This window comes from Falco rusticolus, chromosome 7, assembly GCF_015220075.1.
Source record: "Falco rusticolus isolate bFalRus1 chromosome 7, bFalRus1.pri, whole genome shotgun sequence".
Classification (NCBI taxonomy): domain Eukaryota; kingdom Metazoa; phylum Chordata; class Aves; order Falconiformes; family Falconidae; genus Falco; species Falco rusticolus.
Genome location: NC_051193.1, coordinates 18,472,495 through 18,496,479, shown reverse-complemented (window position 1 = coordinate 18,496,479; position 23,985 = coordinate 18,472,495). Strand labels below are relative to the sequence as shown.

Sequence of the window (23,985 nt, the reverse complement as noted above, 5' to 3'; positions counted from 1 at the left end):
TGTACACAATTATGTTCCAGTGTATATTCTCTATGTACATATTTTTATTACCTAATTTCAACACCTGGAAGTCAAAAAAAAAAAAGCCAAAAAAGCCTTAAGGCATCTGATCTGAGACACACTAGCTACAAGGTTCAGCCTAAGATTCTCCAGAGACAATTACCCACACTCTAGCATCCTTTTTGCCACAACATTACCTCCTCTACTGTCTACCCCATAGGTGTGGTCTAAATATGCCTATTTCCAATCATTCCTCAGACAAACTATTTACATTTTCCCATTACTTTAAACCCTTTCATTAGTTTGCCTTTTTTTTTAAAAAAAAAAAAAAAATCTCTCTTCAATAGCCCTACAGTATCATAGGAGCAGATGGCACACCCTCAACACAGAAAAACTGTTTTAATTATTGCTCTCAAGGAAACCAAGAATGGATAGAAGGTCTTAGAGACAAACGATTTAAAAAGTTTCAGGATATGAACAGAAATCCTACAGGAAGAAATGAAAACTGCAGAACTCTGAATGTGTGTGAGAGGGCTGGCATACGCACACTTCAGGCATACGTAAGCTTACCCTTACTACTAAGTAGTTACTGGCCCTGCAAAGAAAAACACCTTGTACATATTTGTTCTACACAGTTGTCCATTACTTCTTTCATCTTCCAGCAAGACATAGAGTGCTCAGTACTCCGGCATATAATGCCACAGTAAATCACGTTAGTAGTGGTCTGGTATTAAAATGCTGAATAGTTAAAAACTTAGCAAAGCATCCTAGGAGCAACTGCAAAGACGTGCTGCCATGCTGCTGTTTGGGGGCTATACCTGCAAGATTGAAAAAGACTTGTTTGGAGCCTTCATCTGCATGTAAAGAACCACCCTGTTTTAAAACGTGATGTGCTACAAATACCTTTTTCTTCTTTGATGCGCACATTTTAAGTAATACCTCAGCTGTCAGATACTGCTAAAACACTGTCCCTTCACAGTCACTTGTGTCTTTTGCTTTTGCCACTTCCAGCTTTCATTCTTACAAAACATGTATTTCAAATTACATTTTTTCATACTCTTCTTTGCTTTTCCATTTTTGTCAGTAAATCTCATTTCCACATCCCACATACGTTTTTATACACTCTTGCCTCCTAACACATTTTTGTCTGTATGCTTATTCTTCCAGCTGTTTAGTGTCACCTGATGCTTTACTAAGAAAATAAAATCAGTTAATCTTCTCCATTGCACTATATACACATCTCAGAATTACACTGTTTATAAACAGATTTAAAATACTTCAAAGTTGGTGCTATTCAGTTCTATTAATTTTTCTCTATGCAGCAAGCTGGTACCTACATCCTACTACTAGGGATACTTATTTTCACTCTTGCTTGCATATTCCTCACCACCTTGCCAGCTAACACAAAAAAGTTGCCATTTTTGCCTGTGCACAATGTGAGCGAGCTTTTCTGTTCTCCCTAGATGACTCAAATTTCTCAAGTTCTACTTTTATTACACTTCTTCAGCCTGTGAGATAGCTGTTAGTGTGCTCCAAGATTCTGCTTTCTCCAGCATTGCAGGATTGTTCTTTAGATTTGCATTTTGCTCAAAGTGCTTTAAAGTATTTTTAAATTTGAAAGAGGCAAATTACTGACTATGCAAAGGCAAAGTAACATACACTTGCAAACGTTTATTTTGCCAAAGTGATCATCTGTTAAATTGCCCAAGAAATTGGTGCTAAAGGCATTTTTGGGGTTTATTTCAAAGTTCTTATAGTGTGTTTCTTAAGAAGTAACAAATTTTTTTTTGCACAAAAATAACACAAACTTTTTACTCTGTGAAGGATATAACAGCTAATAAATACAGTTTTTCATGCTTGTAAATTTATTCTTTAATACATTGCTAAATTTGCAGACAACAAGATGCAATCCTTTGAAGTTCCATATTAAATCGTGAAGACAGTTGTTCTTAAGTCAATAAAGAAAGGTCACAAGTTTTTTTGCTAAAAAGCCAATAGTATGAAATCCAGTTGCTCAATACCTATAACGTAATTAACTCGTAATATTTTTCAGCACATGTGAGTCAGACGTATAGAAATCTAGCTTGCTTTGCCTGGAACCCAGATGAGGAAAGTGTTTCTACATTGAATCACTCCAAAGGTGGAAGAAAGATGGATGAGTTTGTTCCAACCTACTTGAACCATCAAGTGACAAGTCAGCTAATTTTTTCTCCAAAGTACTGCCCAAGTAAGACCATCCATTAAAAGTAATTCAAGAAACAAAGCATGCTCTGAAGATCCACAAATCCACTCATCTGCCTTAATATTCCAATGAAACACATTTTTTTTCCCCAGAATAAAGAAGAAATTGGTAAATCCTGAAAAGTTGGCTGAAATGACGTCTTAAGATGTTTACTTGAAGTATATTCCCATAAGGAGCACTAAGTATGGTGCTAATGTGCATAAAATGTTACTGTCATACTGCAAAATTCAGGCTAATTTAATAATGCCTGATGTGCCTTGCATCATGTTGCAATGATGCAATAATATGCTGCTAAATGAGTCACCTCACATTAGCTTCACAGCAATAGCAGAGCTGATGGCTATTGAAGGGAAAATGGTGTAGCAAGATTACTGGAAACACTGGCGGACCAGCTTTCTGTTGAATTTTTTTTTTTCTTCCTCCAGAAAACAAAGATTCTGAAGCAGCCTTATTTATTACCAATATGCACAAAACTTATATAAAAATAGCAGCAGAAATGAGTTTAAAATCCATCTGCCACTACCAAATAAATTCTATGTATCATAGACAGTATCATAGAGATTTTTCATATGCCTTCTCTGCAGCACAATCTATTTTATACTGCATGAAATATATAACATCATTATATACATCATGCTATATAGAGTAGTATATTTTATGCAGTATAATACATATAATTTTACATAGACTAAGTGAAATGTATTTAGGAAATATAATCCATAGCTCCTTCCATCCAGCATTCATGTATTCTACAGATTTATGAAACCTTTTTCTAAAACTATTTAGGAAATATAATCCATAGCCCCTTCCAGCATTCATGTATTCTACAGATTTATCAAACCTTTTTCTAAATGGGTTTCATAAAATTTAAAATGTCCCATCATCTTATAGAATATATAGACAGCTAGAAAAATAAAGATACGTCTCTTTATAGAAAGGTTACACTTTAAACAAACTGGTGAATGCCTCTTCAGTTCTTGCCTAACATCCATTACATTTAGCACTTGATTTTATCTCCTTTCTCGCACATGGGATAGTACACGGACTTGAAATTATTATGAAGGGTGGGCAAATGTGTTATCTCCACACGTCAAAAAATCCATGATGTCTATTTTTCATGCATGATTGTTTAGAATTAAACCAGGACATTAAGGGGATAGTCACAAATAATTTACTATCTTCAGCCTAGTGACGCCAGTGGGGAGAGACAGACTTTGCCAGGCACATGAGCACAGGCACCGTTGGGCTAAAGCAGCATCCCCCCCTCCCTCTGCCAATTAAGCCAGGGCACTTACAGGCTCAAGGGGATAAAGTTAGCTTCTGTGAAGACCCACAGAAACAATTAGAAGAATTAGTCTAACAGCTACACATGTACTGCACATTTATCTCGATTTCACTTGGAAAATCGTGCAGATTCCTGGCTTTCTTAGAGCTCAGACCTGTCAACGCAATGTGCAGCGACAGCTGGGTACCCTTCTGATGATACTGGAAATGGGAGCCATGCATTCAATATCTGAAGTCTAATCTCATTTCTTTCACACAAATTACAATTTTCAGTATTAAATTACACAAGTGTAAAGAAAACTTATTACAAGAAGCTTTCTGAAAACTTGATCTATAGCCATTTTAAGATTTGTGAGAAGATGCCCTTCCCAAATCTGCAATTACACAGCTAACAGGAATGGTGGAATCCCACACAAATATCACAACCAGCCTCCGCTCCTCCAAATCAAAGACACAAATAGAGACACTGTGTCAAGCCACGTAGCCTCACATTTCATCCTGATAGCCAAATGCAGTTTGTACATTTCTTCTAAAATCTGTCAATTCTTTGTCCAGGTAAAAGTTTTTGACATTCATCTAAGCCAGCTCTGTATAAGTCTCCGTTTCTCATGCTACCCATCCACTCAGACTCTATATACTCTGTAAAACATCAGAGAGCGGAAAAAAAGGCAGTAAGAGTTGGAAAGGTACGGAATATAGCGAAGACCTGTCAGAAGGAGAAAGAGTATGAAGTACTAAGAAAGCCAAAAAAGGAAGATGATTCAGAACTTGACTGCAAAGCACTAGAAAGAACACACAAACACACACCATTAACCTTATTAACACATAAAACCCACAGCTTAAGACAAACGCAACGACCTTATTCAACACTGGTATGTACATGAATAGGCACAACACAGCGCTACATGCTGTACTCCAGGATGCTCCTTTTTGGCTTCCTTAAAACACCTGCTGGAAATCAAACCTGGAGGTGTGCACTTCCTCTTTGGTACAATATTAATAAATTAGCCATATTTACATTCTTATGGCTAAACGTTATTCCTGAATCACATTTCCTTACCTACGTTGCTTAGATTTTTAAGGTACATTGAAAATCAACCACCCTTAAAACTCCTACAGCGTAAATATAAAGCCTGTGGGTAGCTAACAGTCCATACAGATCACCACCTAGACCATTCTCAGTAAGTGGTGAGAAGTGATAGTAAGAGTCTTTGTTTACAGCAGTCTTGAAAACTTTCATTCCAGCCCTCTGTAACCTGAACAGCAGTAAAAATTAAAACTCATCACACGCCAACACCAGGTTATTAATACCATTTACACCAATGACATATGGAAAGAACTTTGGTGACAGGTTGGGGAGTATTTGGATAAGGTAGGTATTTTCAAGTCATCTGTACCAATACGATACTCAGAGGACTGGCTCTTGCAATTATCAGAAACCTTAGCCACTGTCTTTGAAAACTCACAGTTTGGAGTGCAGACCCTAACAAAGAATGGGGCTGGTTTGTTTCTTTCAGGGAAAAACAAAAGCAGTGCCTTGTAATACCTCAAGAATTTAAATTTCATTTTTTGGAAGAATACTGGGAGAAGCAGACTGCAAATTCCAGAAGAAAATAAAGAAGTAGTATGGATTTAGCTGGAATAAACTACATAAACCCAATCTCGCTTCCTTCTCAGACAGCATATGAGATGTTTTAATAAGGCTTTTACTACTTTCACACTTCACAGGTGAACTAAGGAACCAAGGACAACCAACACTACTGCTGAATACAAAGGATAAGTGTTTAAAAAACAGTAGCTAGGAGTTCATGATCAATGCTGGGTGAATGTATTAACTGAGACTTTGCAGGCATCTGCTTTGGGCATCATTCCACCTCTTAATTAGTGACTTGGATGAAAAATGAAGACCACATTTACTAAATTCACAAAGCAAATAACCCAGAAAGATCTACAAATGCAATGCAAGCCTGGAATTCAAAATTACACTGATGAATTTCGAGAAGATAGAAGTAATGTGTTAAAAAAAAATAAATACACTTTTGCATGTGGAACCTGTGAACTGAAAAATATAGGCTGAGGAACGACAAGCTGACCAGCCTTACAATAAGAAGGTACTGGAAATTTTTAGACCATCACCAATCAAACCATTAGCAAAGACTGGATATTTGTTATGAAAAAGGCAAATATCACACAGCAAAAAACTAAGTGTTGTCAGAAAGGTCCAGGAAATTTATTTTTGCCATCATGCTAAGGCCTTAAATAAAGTACCTTACCTAGTTTAAAACACTGGAAATCCCCTAGAATTGTGAACCTACTGGCGAGCACCTACAGCAGAGCATAAGCTTTTCTACCAATATTTCAACCTGAGACAGACCCTGTTATATATCCTTTATTAAAAACAGACCTGCATTACATTCTGCACTATACACACCAACGCCAAAAAATTAACTCCCTTTATGTCTTATCTTTTCTAAGGACTCCTTATCATCCTAATCATCTACTGGATTTCCAGCCGCTACAGACTTCAAAGAATATAGATTCTTCTCTGTGTCCACTGTAAGGCAAGAGTTAGATGCTTTAATTACAATGATATTTAGATAAGGCATCTGGGAAACTTTTGAAGAGTAAGTACATTTAAGTAATGGAAAACAAAACACAGTGTGATCACACAGTCTTCTCCATCTCTGGAGGTTTTTAAGAACTGACTATATGAGCATCTGCCAGGGACAATGCAGCTGATTCTTCATGTGGATTGTCAAAATGACCTCTCTCAGGGTCACTTTTGACCTTCTTCTCTATCATAGCTTTCAAACATTGGAGCTACAACGAGAGCCGTATTACGGGCACTGCCGTGGATTTATGAAAAATATAAAAACCTAAAAGGATTCAGAAATCCCACCACGTTCCAAGTTAACAAGTTATTTCAAACACTATCAGATTTAACTGATAAGACCAAATTAAAGTACAAACTGTAACTTATCACATAAACTTTCAATTTAATTTTAATTCAATTTAAATTTATGATCATTTTCTATCCTGAATATAAAACCAATACAGATTTACCTACAATAATATTTTTCCCATACGCTAAAAATGTGTTAAAAAGAAGAAACTGTAGGAGAGGGAACAGTAAGAAGCATTTTGAAGGAATAAACAGAATTAGAAGTGATCTTAATAGAAACAAATATCTCTAAGATTTTGGCTTTAAAATAACTACATATAAAAAAATATTAAATGGTATTAGATATAAACAATTAGGAGATGTAAAAGCATTTTCCTCAGAAGCCAAACAACAGAAATTACACTCATTACTGCAAAACAGAACAGAATTTTATGCAAAGTTAATATAAACCCATTTTCCAATACAGAACATTAACTTAATGAAAGAGTAACGTAGAAATTAATTTGCTTCCAAACTAATGTAAATTTTGAGTTATTATATTTAAATACAGTACATACAGAGTTATTGGAACAATAGTAGTAACACTAATACAATGTTCTACTGTCTAGACTGGCAATAATGTGAAGCCTGTAACTTGAACTTAAAGAGGTATACTGCTTTTTGTAAGAATGTTACTGAAAGCTCACCCATACAGTTATAAATGGGTCTTTGTTCGACACATCTGTGTTGCAGAGAAGTAGTAAAGGCTGTGAGAATGATCCTTTCTTAATAGGGGAAGCGATGCTAGGACTGCATTGCCACATGGTGCTGCCCATTCACACTTCCCAAATTACTAGCTAAGAGACTCAAAACCAAGATGTCAAACTCCTTATGCTAAGTTTTATCCTTCAGAACAAAGATGCTCCTGAAAATATCCATTCAAAGCAAATAGCCTACTTAGAGTGAAATTTATAAAGATTCCTTTTACAGAAAACAAGCTTAACTAATTTTAGAATTCCAAACATATTAGTTATGTAAAGTCTTTGTCAACAAATACTGAGTGTAATCAAATGCTAATTATACTTTTCAAACATTCAAACTTTCTACACATTCAAAACAGACTTTTAAACAACGATCAAGATAGTATGCTTAATCTTCACTCTAAAATGAAGATTTAGAGATATAAAAGAAAGTTTTCTCAACTACAAAAAAACACATCCTCAAACATACAAAATAATGATGTATCACACTGGATAACCTGCTAAAAATGGAAAGCCTAGTAACACTGTTTTCCTTAAAAAATGCACATGATCTCCACTAGGAGTAACAGTTAACTAATGAACTGTATTCAGCAATTACTGATATTTTTTGACAAATTGTATGTGAAAAATCCAAGTATCACAGACTAATCCCGATGGACAATCAGTACTGGACTGCAATTCTGTTTGCAGACTTGGGAGAGAGGAACAACTTGCAAAGGGCAAAAAAACTCATTTCACTATCATCTGTAGGAAAGATGCGATACACACAACTGAAAGCACATTGCTCAATATGTTCAGACCAATAACAATCCCCCTTTTACTAAAAACACAAGGCTTCGTGCTCATGAGCCAAAGAACCAGTTTCACTTGCACACAGCAAAAGTACCTCCTCTAAATGGATGTATGAAAGTGCAAGGAAATTTGACCACACAGAACCCAGAAAATTTACTCTGCAAATTGTGGAATGCATTCTTGTTTATTATGTTTGGTAGCCTGACACATTCAAGTAACTTAAACTAGATTTTAAATCAGATTATTCCATTTGCTTTCAATCATAATATACTTACTTGACAGCCCGGTAACCCCGTATCTCTGCCATACAATGGAAATGGACCTCTATCTGAGGTTTTTCCTACAAAAGAAAAGACATTTGAAATTAGGTTCTTTTTAAAATCTACTAGATATATGCATCAGTTGTCCTTATATATGCAATTCAGAAAAATCTGTTAGCGTCATAGTAAATTCATAAAAATTAGGTTGCATGAATGAAACTAGGCTTTTATACACCAGTGTTTAACACAAACAGCACTACTGTAACATATTACATACTTAATTCCATTCCTTACATAACTGATCAGCAAAAAAGAACTACTGCAATGTGTTTATTGTTATAAAACATCCCTATCAATACGTTTAAATGAAAAGGGAAAAGGTCCAGCTTCACTTCCATTATTAATGAGCAAAGATAGAGACACTTTTAGAAGTTCCTCCTTCCTACCTGAAACTAACACATCGCTGGTATCATCGTGGGAGATGAATACACTAAGCAGTAAAATAAAACCAACAAAACCACATGAAAAGTGAACAAAAACTTCAATTCAGAACAAGAAAACCCACACCAAACTTAAACCAGGGCTGAATCATTCAGCTCTTGACATTCATCCCTTAAATCCTTCAAATTCCTTTTGTTTCATGTACATTCTAGTCAGGTACAAAACTCAAGTAATACAGCTGGTCAAGGCAGCAAAACAGACTCTTTTGCCACATAGGCAGGATTTGCCTGGGGGTAGCACATACTGAGTATAGTGCCTCGTGCAGGGTGCCTGCCCTCTGATGTCGCTAGCTGGGGTCGCAAGACATTAGCAATGTATTTGTCAATTCCAGAAACATTGGTGCTGCATTTGTTGGTTGTGCCACCAGGCTGGCACATTTGTATATTAAATATATTAAAACTCAGTGCGAAAGTTCTCCAGTAAGGCTCAGAAGTTTATCAATCAAGGCTTTAAAAAAAAAAAAAATCATCTTAAATAGAAGTCTCTGCTGAACAATGTCAAGAATCAGACAGCCATCAAGTACATGTGTAACAGAAAACACCACGTGCCCATGCCTGCCCTAGTTACGGGCACAGTTAGAATGAAGAAACACCCCGTAACACCACTCAAGAGCCTTATCCAAAAGCAGGCATTAATAAACCATGACACCTTTCTATTTGAAAATGAATGTCACCTTCCCCAAGTAGGCATTCCCTTTTCTAAACAATGCATGTGTCATCCGGTCGTCATAAGAAGAAGAAATAGCCTTTCTTACACATTCCCATTTCAGTGATTAATGGCTCTACACTACCGCAACTGCGCTTCTAGAACAGGACCTCCTTTGCTTTTCCTGATTTTCTCTATTACCAAAAAACCCTAAACATCATTTCATAAGAGGAAAAACTAAAGTATGTTTATTCATTTTAAAAGTGCATTTTATGTAAGTAGAAAGGAAGTCTGAATCCTTGCACCAACACCGCTGCAAGATTATCATCCTGATAACTACAGGTAGTCCAGTCAACAATAGTTTGCTCAGAAAATGGCAGCTCTGCTGTAAAAAAGGGAGGAAAAAAGTTAACATTTTTCTGCTGAAGCAATTTGCCTCTAACAACAATTGGGCACCAAGCAAATAAAGTACCTAGCATGCAAAATTGTATGAAGTAGGATGAATCATGCTGTTCATATTAAACCAGACTCAGCATTTTCTTTCCAGAAAATGAGAACCTTATACCACATGATAAACAACTTCGACTGAAGTATGCAGTATTCCAGGCAGGCTTTAAAACAAGTATTTGTACAAGAGTCAATTACAGAGACTAGAAAAATTATGATTTAAATTACGGTTTCTGTAGCAAGCAAGAAATTGTTAGATAAGAATGCATAAAATCATCTTATTTAAATGTCATCACTCAAAAAGTTTGGCAGGCTCACACTAAAGGAAAAAAGCTGACTAGAATAGCCCAATCTATACTAAATTTGGTTTTAAGAAATGATTGAGTTAAGGCTGCCTGATGCTACTACCTAAGTGTTTATCAAGAATTAGAGCTGAAGCAAATTAACATTTAACCTGTGTTCAAATGGCTAAGCTTCTCAAGGAAGGGTTTGGAAAACAACCTAGGATCAAGTACAAGATGGTGCCTTTGGTAGAGATAATCTCCCAAACACATTTCCAGTGCAAGCACTTAGATACGACTCTCAATCCTGCAATAACATGACAATGTTAAAGGAACATGTTTTTAAACAACAACAAAAACCAAACGGCATACACTACAGACACACACGTTGAGCCCACACGCGAGCCCTGTTCCTGGTTCTCTGCTGTGGAACCACACCGCTGCCCCTTTTGCAGGACTGGAGCACTGTGCTAGCAGCATGATCTTCACGTTTGCATAGCAGGAGTATGGAAACCGCTAGAGCACATCTGTTGCACTGCTCAGAAGAGAAGAGGAAGGACTCCATCAACAGCCCCTGAAGCTTCACTGATACTACATCGCAAAGGTTTCCCAGCACCATACTGTCTGGTAGTATCACAGGATGGTTTTGCTCTCAGTGCAATGGAAAAGTGAACGAGTATTGACTACAAATTGCCTGTTGTCATTTCAGCTGCTCCCGTCTAGGCATGACGCTACTCTCACTATTTAAAGCCTTGTAAGCAAACGTTACAGGTAGTGTTTCCTTATCAATAGAAAGAGAAAATACTCAGCAGCTACTTCATATAGTAATTGAGTCAAGTACTTGAAAGGTGGGTGACGTCAAGTTTGGCAAGACGACATTAACAAACAGGTAGGTCCCATCCACAACGTCTGATCAATGCATGGGCAGCCTCTGGCATCCAGTGACTTTCAAACGCATAGCCAATATATCAAAGCAGAATGCCTTTGGTAGGTTTTAGCTTATCAAATACCTTTCTTAATTATTCAGATTCTCTACAGGTTGACAGAAGAGTATTAAAAAATGTGGAGGTTACTGTGAAAACCAAACTTACTGGAGTACCAGTATTTATAAGTATGCAAACTTTAAAAATACAGTGACACAAAGCCAAGGCAGCCCTGAAATATCTTGCAGGTTTATCCCACAAGATTTGGTGTTGAGTATGTTATACCCTCTGCCTGATCATATGCTCTCCACCCTCTCTCAGGAGGGTCTTGTCTCAGTCGGTGCTCACTGCACAGACGGCAATAGTACCTTTATTATAGCTGGAAATTCAGAAACATTAGTGCTAAGCATTAAGGAGACATGAGGAAACTCACTATGGTACCCGACATTAACTGGAAGAAAGAGAGTGGTATGCAAAAACACTATTAAATGACAAAATCCTCACTGAATGGTTTCATTTGCACAGGTTTGTGTAAACATGGCTGTAAGGCAGTGCACGGACATACCAGCTGGGAAGGTAAAGAAATTTATTTCCTTTTCAGATCCCATTTTATTTTCATGAAGTATTCCTGAGAAGTAAAGCAACTTTGGCCAGTTTTCTCAACCCCAACACTTCCCGTGCTGTGCAGCAGGGCTTCCTACACAAGGCTCTGGTGAATCTCCAGCTCCTCGATCACCTTTATCATATACCTCCTAACTGACATGTTTCAAAAGTTATGTGCTGTCATTTTAGAAGCAAAATCCATGCCTTGCTTACAAAGGAGCATCATGGTGAACTTTTCTCCAGGTTACGTATCAGTGGCTCTATAACCCATGGTTTTGTCTTCCAACCAGATGTGAACTAAAGCAACGGACATTTAAAAATAATTGAGTTGGTTATATACAGAAATCTTAAATCTGCACAGATAAATTCACATGGCATTTGAGTCTTTTAATAACTTGGAATGAGTTTGGGGTTTTTATTTTATTTTAGTAAGTTTCAAGTGTTTTCATCAACAAAAATTTCAATTATCTAATCACTACTTAACAGGCTTGAAGCCCAAGGACTACGGAGTTAAAAGAAACCCAACCAAGAAAATCCCACTAAGCATCGTAAACCACAAGTATTCCCTAACTTCATAAACTTAAAACCTCGACACATTCTGTACCAATTCAAACATTAATAGGTATTTAGTAAATAATTATTTTTCTCTGGCAATCACTTGCCTAAATGTGATGTGCTCACAACTTAATATAGCTTTTGAATACCACACAAGGAATTGTATTCCATAATAAATCTATCTGTGTAACAGCTGTGCAGCCTAAATACTCTTAACACAGAATGAACTGAAACAGCAAGATGCAAAGTGATAGCGAGCTGAAAACAGCACTACATTAACTCAGCCGAGGACTACTTCAGCGAGTGTGCTATAAATGCCTGCCAGTAGTAAAACAGCCTTTTCCCACTGCTTCTGCATAATGCCGGGTTTATGAGAGGGTGAGAGAACAGAACTCTGCAAAAAATCACTTCGACTCCCCCAGAATTAACTCTTTACAAACTAAAGATCTTCCTGTGCGCTGCTAAGGATTTATGTGGTTGGCAATAGAGAAAGCACTCACATTTTTTTAATGAAGTCATGTTTATCATCCAGTACGAATACCATAGTGACCACAGCTGGCAGCTGCTCTGTTTGTCAGACATGAAGTATGACTGCCCTACTTGTACAGAGAATCATCTTTCAGCGAATCTTGAAGCACGTTTTCACAGTTCCTAATCACTGTTTCATCACTGATAACACTATTAACCAGTCACAACAGAGAGCCTGCCCAAAAGTCAGTTTAAAACAGAACCTTGTTGATACCTTTGCACATTTCTGTTAAAGTTATTAAATTTGGTTTGGCTAGAATCATTTCATACCGCTTTCTCCTCTGCCACATCCAGTAACAATGTATCCAGCAACAAAGTACATGTCTTTTTTACCCACACAATTAATACTTTCACATAATTTTTCATATGCGGAGACCCAATACAATAAGGAACAAGCTGCAAACGCTATACTGACAGGTGCATACAGATGATGCAAGAAAAATATTCAAAGTAAAGATTTTTCTACAACTCATTATCACTTTCCAACTTAGTACAAAGTAGAAAGCAAGCATACAAAATATATAGAATAACATCATTGCCGCCTCCAGTACAGGTCCATTCTTTATTTTTTTTTAAAAAATTTGTTGGTGTTAAGAATTCTCATTCAGCAATTATTCAGCATGGCAAAAAAAAAATATTTACATTTGATTAAAACACAAAAACAGCCCTGCTCCTAGAATTTGGTGTGCTGCTGCTTTCTTAGGGGCAAGACTGACACATGCAGCCACAGAAGTTTTACTACATATCTAAACATTTCCCAATGCATTGGACGAATCATTTCTTCCTCTTCTACTGCTCTATAGGCCTACTCATTAATAGAGGCTGTCACAGCTGTAATATCTAATACCTACAATCTTATCTCTAATGTTTTAAAGGCACATAATACACACACACACGTCTATATTGTGAATAAATATAAAATACACACATTTTTCCTTATTATACTTATGAGCAAAACTCACGGAAATTGAACCGAGATCTGAAGCAACACCATTTGAAGAAAGTGCTTAAAACAAATGACCTCCTATTCTCTCCACAACAATTTGTTGAAGTATTATCGGCTAACGTGTGCCAAGCACGCTGCTGGCTACGCTGAGGATGTTTAAGAAGCCAGTGCCAACAAGTGCAGCTGCTGGACTTGCAGCACCCTCCTCCTGTTCATCCCAAGCCAAATTACTCACTCTGCTATGAACAATGAAGCAGCAAGGCAGGAAAATGCCAAGTGCAAGTGAGATTAGTGATGAACTACAGGATCCCTACAGAGGTCGGTGATTAGCAGGTCCCCAGTTGTAATCACTTTCCTAACCTAGCCTTTATCTCATCATACGCTCCATCTTCGCTCAGTCCTCTTCTGACTGCAAGCAGCTTCCCAATCAATAACTCTTGAAGTCTTGCAAACTCATCCGCACTGTCTTACCTTTTAATAAAGCAGTCAAATCTACATAATAGGAATTGTCTGAAAACTCCTAATACAAATTTTGAACCTTGAGACTAATAAATAATTCATACCTAATGAAACCACGTTACTAGAAAATTTTGTAATAAAGTAACAAAATAGAAGAAAAAAGAAGCAAACCTATTTAACCAGGAATGCCATGCCCAAGCGATGACCAGCAATGCAGTCTATACAGGTAATCATAAGAACATTGCCCTAGTCAGTTGTAAAGAATGGATAACGTAATGATACATTCAGACTGTGACTAGTGGAAAAAATACATTATTTTAGATTTTAACACCTTCCTCCCCCTCCCCACATCTTCTAAAGCCCATTTTCCCAAACAGGAGAAGAAAAAGTTTAGCAAAGCTTGGTTTTAATATTACAGAGTTGCCCCCTACTCCTTTCTTTGGTCCCCTACTTCAAAATTTGGTCAAAATTTTGAAAGACCATCATCCTACAGAACAACTCTAATAATTTGCAAGAAGATTATGATTTTGAATGAGATTTATAGGGTTTAACTGTCCAGTCTCAGGTCTGCCAGAAATCTCCTAGGATTCTCCACACCAAGAACTGTCATTTGTAAGATAGCATTATACTTCCACTATCCAATCCTATTACTTGTCTTATGTGGTGCAAGAACTGTTTTTCATATCTAAATGATCCAAAATGTGTAAATTCTGAAGCTGCAATTACCTGGAATTAACTTCCCATTCTAACTCCTGCAATTTAGGAACAATGCTTTAGACAGCAAATACTAAAATATTGCTTTTGTTGACATTTGGACTGGATTATCTGGGGAAAAAAATTATTTTTTTTTATTATGCTTCCCAAAGATTAGAAAAGTTCAGAAGTTCTTTTATACTTACAGTTGTGTGGGCATTTGCAGATGTCTTTCACCGTAAGAATTTTACGGACTGAACTGACCAGGCAATAAATCTCAGAGTACATTTCTTAAGATGTTAAACACAGAAGTCAAGGGATTTCTCACAACTTCTTTAATGCAATATTTTTAAAAGAAATAATGTCAGTGTGTGAAGTGGTACTAAAGAACCTGCTTCCCAAACACATGCCTTTGACACTTTCATCCCATTGATTTGTAAGTACTTCTAAGGAAAGATGGAATATTTTGACAGTTTGCAGAGCACTGCACAGATCTTGTACTATAAAAATAATTTATTAATGCTCTTATGTACTTCAAATATGCAGGAGGTAAGGGTGGACTGAATTCCGCATTATATTTGGATTGACCCTATGAACTTGTAATTTATATGCTCACGTCAAACTGAGAACGTTTCTATTCCACCAGTGGCTGATCCATGAAAACTCCTTCCTCAGTCCTATTCCTGTCCCTCCACTTACCAGGCGTATACTGTGCCAAATAACAAATCAAACCTTTGCAAGGCTAAAAAGTCTCTGGCAGGAAGATGCACATGAGTAACTGAAGGCAAGGGGAAAAGAGATAGTACAAACCTCCTGAACGAAAAAAGAACTTTCTTCTCCTCCTCCCCCAGGCATATGTGGGCAAGTATCTGTGACCCAAATAATTCCTGAATAGCTGCTTAATGTATTTAGTTTCAGTTCTTCACTACTCTGTCTACCCTAGGCTAACCTTACCATAAATAATGGTACTGCTCTATTAACCCATTAATGTGTGCCATACATAGACAGAACATCAGCAGGAGAAACACACTTAAAATTACCTCACTAAAAAGATACTAAAAATGAGGGAAATCAGGGACATACAATATCCAGAAGACAATAACCAAACCGAGTATGCATATGAATACACACATTCCACGTGGGTGACAGGAAGGCATTTTATCCCATGTATTCACCCACCTCACCTATCCACCCCATGTATTTCTAGAGTATTCCAGGGTCTTCACTTTGTCTATTAAAATATTTCTGCCTTTGCCATCTTTCTTATCTCATCCTCAAGGGATTTAGTCAAAACTTTGAAGCAAGTAACAAAGTTGCTACTCACAACTAAGCAAAAAGCATCCCTTGCTCTCCTGGTGTGGAATTTGTCCCATATTTTAAGGACAAAAATTACTCAGCTTCTATCAGTGACTTTGAACATCAAGTACATTCTTAAGTCTAAAGTCAAGAGGATTTTATAATTGGAAGTGAATAGAAAATTCACACTTTACAACAAAACGCTACATCTGTTTCCCATTAAAAGATTATTTTGGTGACACTACTTGCTACAAATTGCTGAATTACTTTTTTCATAAATATATATATAATCATATAAGAATTGAAAAAATAGTTATTTATGTAGGTATCTACAGTTCCTCTCACCATCCAAGATCTATTAATTCTCATTAAACCTGAAAAGCCAGCTTTGTCAACAAAGAAACTTTCCCCCCTCGTCCATTCCCCCGATAAACACAGGTACAGACAGGGCAAGCATTTATAACCACCTTCTGTAAGGCAACTGGCAAATGCATCCAATAGTACTCTGTTGTACAGAAGTTTTGACAGTTCTGATGTGGATGTCTTGTGTAACTTACTCAAGCTTCACCCTCCACAGGCAATCCAGCCACCCCTACTGCACAGAGACACGGGTTAGTTAAATCAGGCGTTCCCAAAGTGTGGTCTCCAGCCCAGCAGTAGGTGTCAGACTGGGGCCAGGGGGAAGAAAGAAAAGAAAAACAACCCACCAAAACGCAAAACACACACACACACAAAAATCCAGAAATAAAGAAAAACCAAACCCAAGAAACCCAAACCTTAAACACCCATTAGGTGCTAAAACAGATTTCAGAAGAAAACAAAACAGCACGTTAAGTGTTTTCCCAGTATTACTGCTTCAAGAGAACAATTTCTGCAGAAACCACGGAGTAATCAAATTATCTGTTAGAACAGAAGGGGAAACCCTGCAAGACAGGGCCTGAAAGGAGGCATCTCCTGAGTGGGGCCTGCAAGCTCCCAACTACTCACACGTGTTATCTGCAAGCACGCCAAGCCAAAAGAAGGTGAAACAAAAAGCCTATAAAGATTAGTTAGACAGTCTAAATTAATACAAAGCATCAAAAATGCTAAGAGCTTAAAATAGGTGCTCTTTTTTAAGTACAAAGCCAGTATTTACAGTAAGGGATTTCAGACCGTCCAGCAATAGAAGGCAATCCTGCTAAGCCCTGAAACACTGAAGGGAACTTCACAAGAGAACATCACTGTGTTGCAGAAATGCAAACTGGTATTGGAGCTACACAGAGGATGAACATTTAACCGTCTACTGAAAAAAATCACTCAAAAACATACATCTAAGTCATCCCCCCATCTGTAGGCAACCCATGCCTCCATACATCTGTGTAAATGCTGATACCTTACTGTCAAGGCACCTGAAGCATGAATGCTGTTGAAGTCACATTTGAAAAATGAACAAAAAAACCCTACCAACCCCCATCCACTCACCCCACTTCCCCAAAAAACCCCCCACAACAACCCACCACAGTTGCAAAGGAAAACGTGTTTGCTGTTTATTTTGGGAGGTGACACCAGTGGCATTCTTGATAAAAGAAAGAAGAAGAATAAAAAAAAAAGCGCCTTCATAAGAGATCACAACAGTCGTGGGAACAGGACTGAAGAAACATTAACAATACCATCCCAGGTCCAGATGTATTCAAGGTGAACGAGTCTCGGATTTAAAAACACCAAGAAAAATGGTGTGCTGTTCAATGAACTAAAGAATAAAACTTCACATATCAATAAATACTACCTCTCTGCTTGGCTACCCATGCTTTCCAGAGGTATCACCATGCTGCTTTAAATGACCTAAAGCAGATAAGGAAAACACTTTCCCTCAGCACGTTAAGAACAAAAGGAATACTTGCGGCAATACTGGCAATTACTTTATAGAAATGATAACATGAATAAGAATGATGAAATATTTTCTACTTCAACAGCAAGGAAGATGTAAAAGCAATTGCTAACATTCTGCACTTTTGTATCAGCAGGTCTCGATAACCTGACTTGAGAAGAATTAAAAAACTTTTTTTAAAAATATATATAAGCCAAAGATTTATCTCAAATATTAACACTGTTTTTTACTTAGTTTTTAGAATCTGCAGGAAATGCAAAATGTCTGGAAGAAAGTTCATTTTGTACAATATATACAATAAACAAATCGGATTACACAAATAATTTATTCCTCTGATAGCAAATCATAAATAATGAAATCACCAAAAAAGGATTTTATTAATAAAGGATTAGGTAAGTTAACAATAATGCTAGTCAACTTGAATTCGTGGCAAAGGTGTCTTTTTACACTGTAAGGTGGCAGAGTACACTATCAATGTACCCAATTTTTCTAAGGTATGTGTCTTAATATATTTTGACAAAAAACCTGGATTACTTTTAAAAGAATAATTTAGAGGAATAATCTAATCACTCTTTTAAAACAATAATGCATTAAGGAAGCAAAAGCCAGGCACCAGACAAGATTTTAAAATGCAGCTGTAAACAGAGAATGATCACTAAATATTTTTCAGTGACATCAACACAACTCAAATCTTGCCCCTAGATTTAGGGGGTTTTGTCTTTTTTTTTTTCTTTTTTTTTTTTTTTAAATCATCAGCTTGACAATCTAAATGCGTTACTGGAAATTCAGAGCTTGTTGGCAGACTCAAACAACTGAAGACAGGTCACTGATCTGGAGCGCTCTGAACTGCATCTAAGGATGCAAGCTGCCTTTTTTATTCAGTCAAGTGCAAAAAGATGCCTGCAGGATTGAGACAAGGCCCTACAGCCTCCTGGTCTTTAACTAGACTTATCGCAGGGAGGAGGGTGGTGGCTATGGATGCTTTTCTGTGGTCCACCATTATCCTACTTTCCTGCTGGCCAGCCTCAGCTGCTCTGCAAGGGGTGCCAGTGGCCTTTGCAAACCCCACTGGGCATCCCCCCAGGCATTGAGCAGGAAAGCCCAAATGTCTGCCTCGGGGTTAGGAACATGTGGTTATGGTACCTGAAAGCGTTGCAACGTGAAAATCTTCCTTCTAAGCCTGAATGGTATTAAAGAGTGAAAGTAAAAACCGTATGGCTTTCTATCTTTTCATCAATTTTACCTACTTGTACTTCAGTTCCCTGCGCCACAGAATAGGAACCACAGAGCTTGCTTATTATTGCAAAAGCCTTTTATACACAAACTAGGATTAATTTCGAAGACACTTTCCCATTTCACATCTAGCATTTATCTCTGACGTAAGCTCTCAACTACACATTACTCCTTGATATTAAACAGTTGTAAACACTTATAAAAAGGCTTTTCTTGATCCTGCTCTCCCTGGAGTTACTCATCTAAGTCTCGGCATCTCAAGCACCTGTTTTACTTCTCATGCAGTTGCTTTTCAACCTAAATTTATGTTTTTATCAACCTCCTTGCATCTGTAATTTTGTCATTACCCACTACACAGTGCACACGGAACCTGTCCTGCCTAATGTCTTTATCAGTAGCCTGGAGCAGAAGGCAGAGCACACCCTTAAAAAGTTGCAGAAGACCCCAATTTAGGAGATGCAGTTCAGTACACTTGAAGGCAAGGCCACCTTTCAGAGGAATGCAGGCAACCTAGAGGACTGGGCCAACAGGAACCTCATAAAATTCACCCATAACACATGTAAAGCCCTACACGTGGGGCAGACCAACCCCTTGCGGTGGGGCAGGCTGGGGCCAAGGCTGCTGAGAAGGACCGATGGTCCCCAAAAGTAAGCTGCACGCAAGACAGCAGGTGGAGGGGAGAGATTATCCACCTCGACTCAGCACTCATTACACCATAGCTAAAATATCGCATCCAATTTTAGATCCCCCAATTAAAAAACAAACAAAAAAGCCCCAAAACACCTCCACACCAGAAACAGACAAAACGTAACCAACCAAAACTAAGCCTAAGAGCAATATGGTCAACAGGAAGATTCCCACTGCTTTTGCTGGACATTGAAGAAGGCCTCACAACGATGCAGCCCTTCTTTTCATTGGTATCGCATCCATTCCAGAATCATGGATTCTGAAACCCTGCAGCTGGCAATTTTCCCTCCAACTTGCTATCATTCAGGTCAAACAACTTCTGCCCCCCTCTTTAAATCAGATCTCATACTTTTCTTTTTTAAATGCAACCTCAAAATTGAAGCAAGACAAATTTAAGCTTTCCAATTCAGCTGAATTAACTCCCTTAATTAATTATTCTTTACACACTGGCTCTGAAAAAAATGATCATGCATTTAAAACCACACACACACTATTTATTCCACATCACATTTCCTTCTCTGCCGGTGAGAGCACTCTCTTGGATACCTGGTCTCTGCAGTGAGTTTCCCGATTTTTGCTATGCTGCATGAAACAGTAAATGGTACCAAGTGGTGACAAAAACTATTCTGCTTTGAGCAAAACATTTGAAGAAAGGTAATAAAAAGGATTAAAACTACTACTAAAACGTCTGGACCTCTCCATTTCTAGATTAAAAATGGTAAAGTAAAAGAACAACTCATTGTAGGAGTTCCAAGCTACAGTTGTATCTTTAAACTCTCACTACTTCTATGTTAATTTAATTCACATGTATATCCTAATAGAAAAACAAAGTAGTACTGAGGTGATTTAAACTGTTGCACTTTTAGGGTTATATTCGCAAAGTCTATTTTAAGAACTGCTTTGGAAGCAACTGATGTTTTATGCAGTGAACTGCTATTTTCCCAGATGAACAGAATATCCATTCTTTGGCTCGCAGTTTCCATGACACTAAAAACAAAACATTCATCGGCACCAACTCAGTGTTTGATGGTAAATGCAGCTGCAGCTCACAACAGCTCGCAGTGTACCTCAGCCCGCCTCAGCTGAACAGAGGCACTGTATTTCCCCAACGCAATTTCATTGTTTTACAGACAAGCCCTTTCTTGCCAAACTCACACATTTCAAACCCTGCTGGTGCTCTGTCTTGAAATGATAAGTTATTCAATTCTGCAAGCAATGATACTAAGGCAAAGTCGCCCAAATTGCTGAAACAAAGTACATAACCAGAAAAAAGACTTTGGGAACAGTAGCATTTGCCCCCACAGTTATGAAGAATTTTTTGGCAAAACAAATTCAAACTTTGCTCCCTGTTACAATTCCAACTCACTGGCTTCAAGTGAGTTGTTAAAAAAAAAATATTGCAGGGACTGTTTTAAAACTGGGAAATGGAGAAAGTCACATGGCAATTCAGAGACAAGGAAAACCACCCTGCTTTCAGAGATCCTTCTCTCCCCAAAAGGAGCATTAAAGAGAACACCTCTAGAGTAAAAGATATCATAATATACAGCCTTCTACTTTAGGGGAAGATGCAAGACTCCTGTTTGCTAACAAGTTAATCCTGCCTCATATTAACTAGCTTTTCATCTGTTTGAGATTCAGGTTAAGTACCTGGTCACTCACCTTCTCACACGGGTCAGCGCACCGCTGCTGCACACACCTCGACTTAATCACATCAGTCTGACTAAAAGCCAAGTTGAAAATGGGACCTAAACAATACTCTGCATATATTAGAAGCATTTTTAGGCACCAATTCAGCAAAGCAACTAAGCGCATATGTACTTACAAGTATACAAATGAACTAAATTCAGCAGGGACTACTCCTGTGATTTCAGCTATACACTTAGGAGAACACTGGTGGACTGCAGACAGATTAAAGAGAAATCTGACAAAGATGGATGCATCCTCTCAGTCTACTCAGTGTAGTTTTTAAGAAATTCAGTCAAAATTTCTGAAAATATGGACAATGTAATGTGTCAATGATCAATTTACAACTTGCAGTGCTATTTGAAGCTAGAAACTCATTTCTTGAAGTTAGAGACTGAAATCCATTTCTGTCCTGGCTCACAGCATGCACGTGCTAAGGACAAGGAGACATCCATCCATATTTAACTCCTTAAATATAATGAAAATAGCTTTCCGAGAAGAGCTGGGAACGCTGTTGGTGTCGGTGGCACATTCTCAGGCCCTGGGGGTGCTCAGCCCCCCCTGCCCGCAGCGCGGCGCCGCTCCCCCCGCCCAGCTGCTGCTATGCTGAGAGCGCCCCCTCCTGGTTCCCTGGACTCGAACCACGCCGGAGATGGAGCTACCCACGGGCACAGCGCTCAGACCTATCTAGGGCACTGTAAGAAATGCCTACATCATTACAAAAATAATCAGATGGGAAATACAACCTCAAGCAATTGCTTTTATACCAAAACGGAACAAGGCTGCCTTTCCAGCCAAGTTACTTTATCTACAGCTCAAAGAAAAACATGAATACAAAGACTGCAGCAGTATTTATTAATAAATCATTAGCAAAACAAAAATTAAGAAATTCTTGCTTTTTATACCAACACCAGTGACTTCAACTTGAGATTCAGCAGACCCCTTCGGGATCAAAGACCGTTACAGCAGCTTACTGTCAGAGGCCAGTGGAACTCGCTTTCAAGCATTACTCTTAATAAATTTCTACTGATAACCTTTCTACTGACAACCGACTGGACTTTTATAACGTCCTTACACTAAGTCATTAACAAGACTGGATCATCAGTGTGCTCCCCGTAGACCACTGCAGATTACAAGATCAGAAAAGTGAAGCCTGCTTTTGTAGCTTTTCCAGGAGCAGAAATAACCCACCCCCCCACCCCCACCCCCCCACACACACAGAAGCTTTCTCACTGCCAACACAGCAGTTACACATCCCCAGAATATTATTAACTGGAGTGTAATCTATGTTGCAGGTAGTCATCACTGTAACCTAGGAAGAACATTCACGTTATTTTGCAAATACAGTCCTGCATAAGTTCTTTGGTGGGTCAGTAAATGCTGATACAGGACACAAATGTTATCTTCAAAATTTCAGTTTTATTAAGTGTTTGCTGAGGTTTTGACTATTACTTTTCCTTCTGAAGCCAAATAAGAGACACGAAGTCCAGACGCTGGCAGAAATAGTCAGCTCCCCTTACAGCTCCTGGAAAGAATTTTGTTATCTACAGATTTAAGTTCTTCAACTTTATTGCAACACTGTTGCCCATTTCCCTATGCTAGTGTTTCCAAACACTGGACAATAAATTAAGAGACCAACCAGCTGACCGGCATACTAGATATGATGTTGTTCTTCCTCTACCTTCAACTACAGAGCAAGTTTCATTAAAAATATTAAAGATATATCATGTGTTTTCCTGAGACTGTCTTTTTGCAACTGCAGCGGCAGTAGCAAATAAGGGACTTCATAGTAAGAACACAAGCAGCAACGTCCCTGTAAGTCCACTGCAAATTCCCACCTGGCTGTGATTATCACATACACAGCCTGGTATGCAGGGGGAAGATGAATGAACCTAGAGAAGCTTTTAAAAGTATAATTTGCAGCACAAAAACCTGAAAGAAATCCTGTATCTTAAGATAACACAGATTCTTCGTAGGCCAATTGTTAGTGATCCTTTTTATTGCTCCCTTCTCAAAAGCAGATTCTTGCTAGCTGTTTACTTTCTGAAACTTTGGATAATGATTACAGATGCTAAATTGGGATGTCAACCTATGAAGTCAGCAATGGGGGAGGGAGACTGGACACACAAACAGTATCTATTATAATCACAACCAGTATTCCTCTTCCCCAACCATGAACCATGTCTTCTCCATCTGCTCAGGTACTTACCTCAAAAGCTAATTAAAAAAATTAACAAATTCACATCCGTGTGATAGTGGTTCAAAGAGGGACAAAAAAAAAGTTACAGCAGCTATTTTGAATAAGGAAGGTCAAGGTTTCCAGAGTCTCAAAAAAGTAATGTTTTAGAAGAATCTCGAAACTGGTATCTAAAAGATGTCTGTTTTTCAAGTTGCAAAGCACCCAGTTTTATTTGCAGT

The 23,985-nt window shown here is 38.0% G+C and overlaps 1 protein-coding gene across 8 annotated transcripts in view; it reads right to left on the bottom strand.

Moving 5' to 3' along the window:
• Positions 1–23,985, bottom strand: part of TCF12 (transcription factor 12) — a 173,860-nt gene that overhangs the window by 64,994 nt on the left and 84,881 nt on the right. For all 8 annotated transcript variants that reach the window (XM_037395904.1, XM_037395902.1, XM_037395906.1 and 5 more), the window contains exon 7: positions 8,236–8,300. In XM_037395904.1, the coding sequence (XP_037251801.1) occupies positions 8,236–8,300 (65 nt within the window). The remainder of the gene's footprint in view (positions 1–8,235; positions 8,301–23,985) is intronic.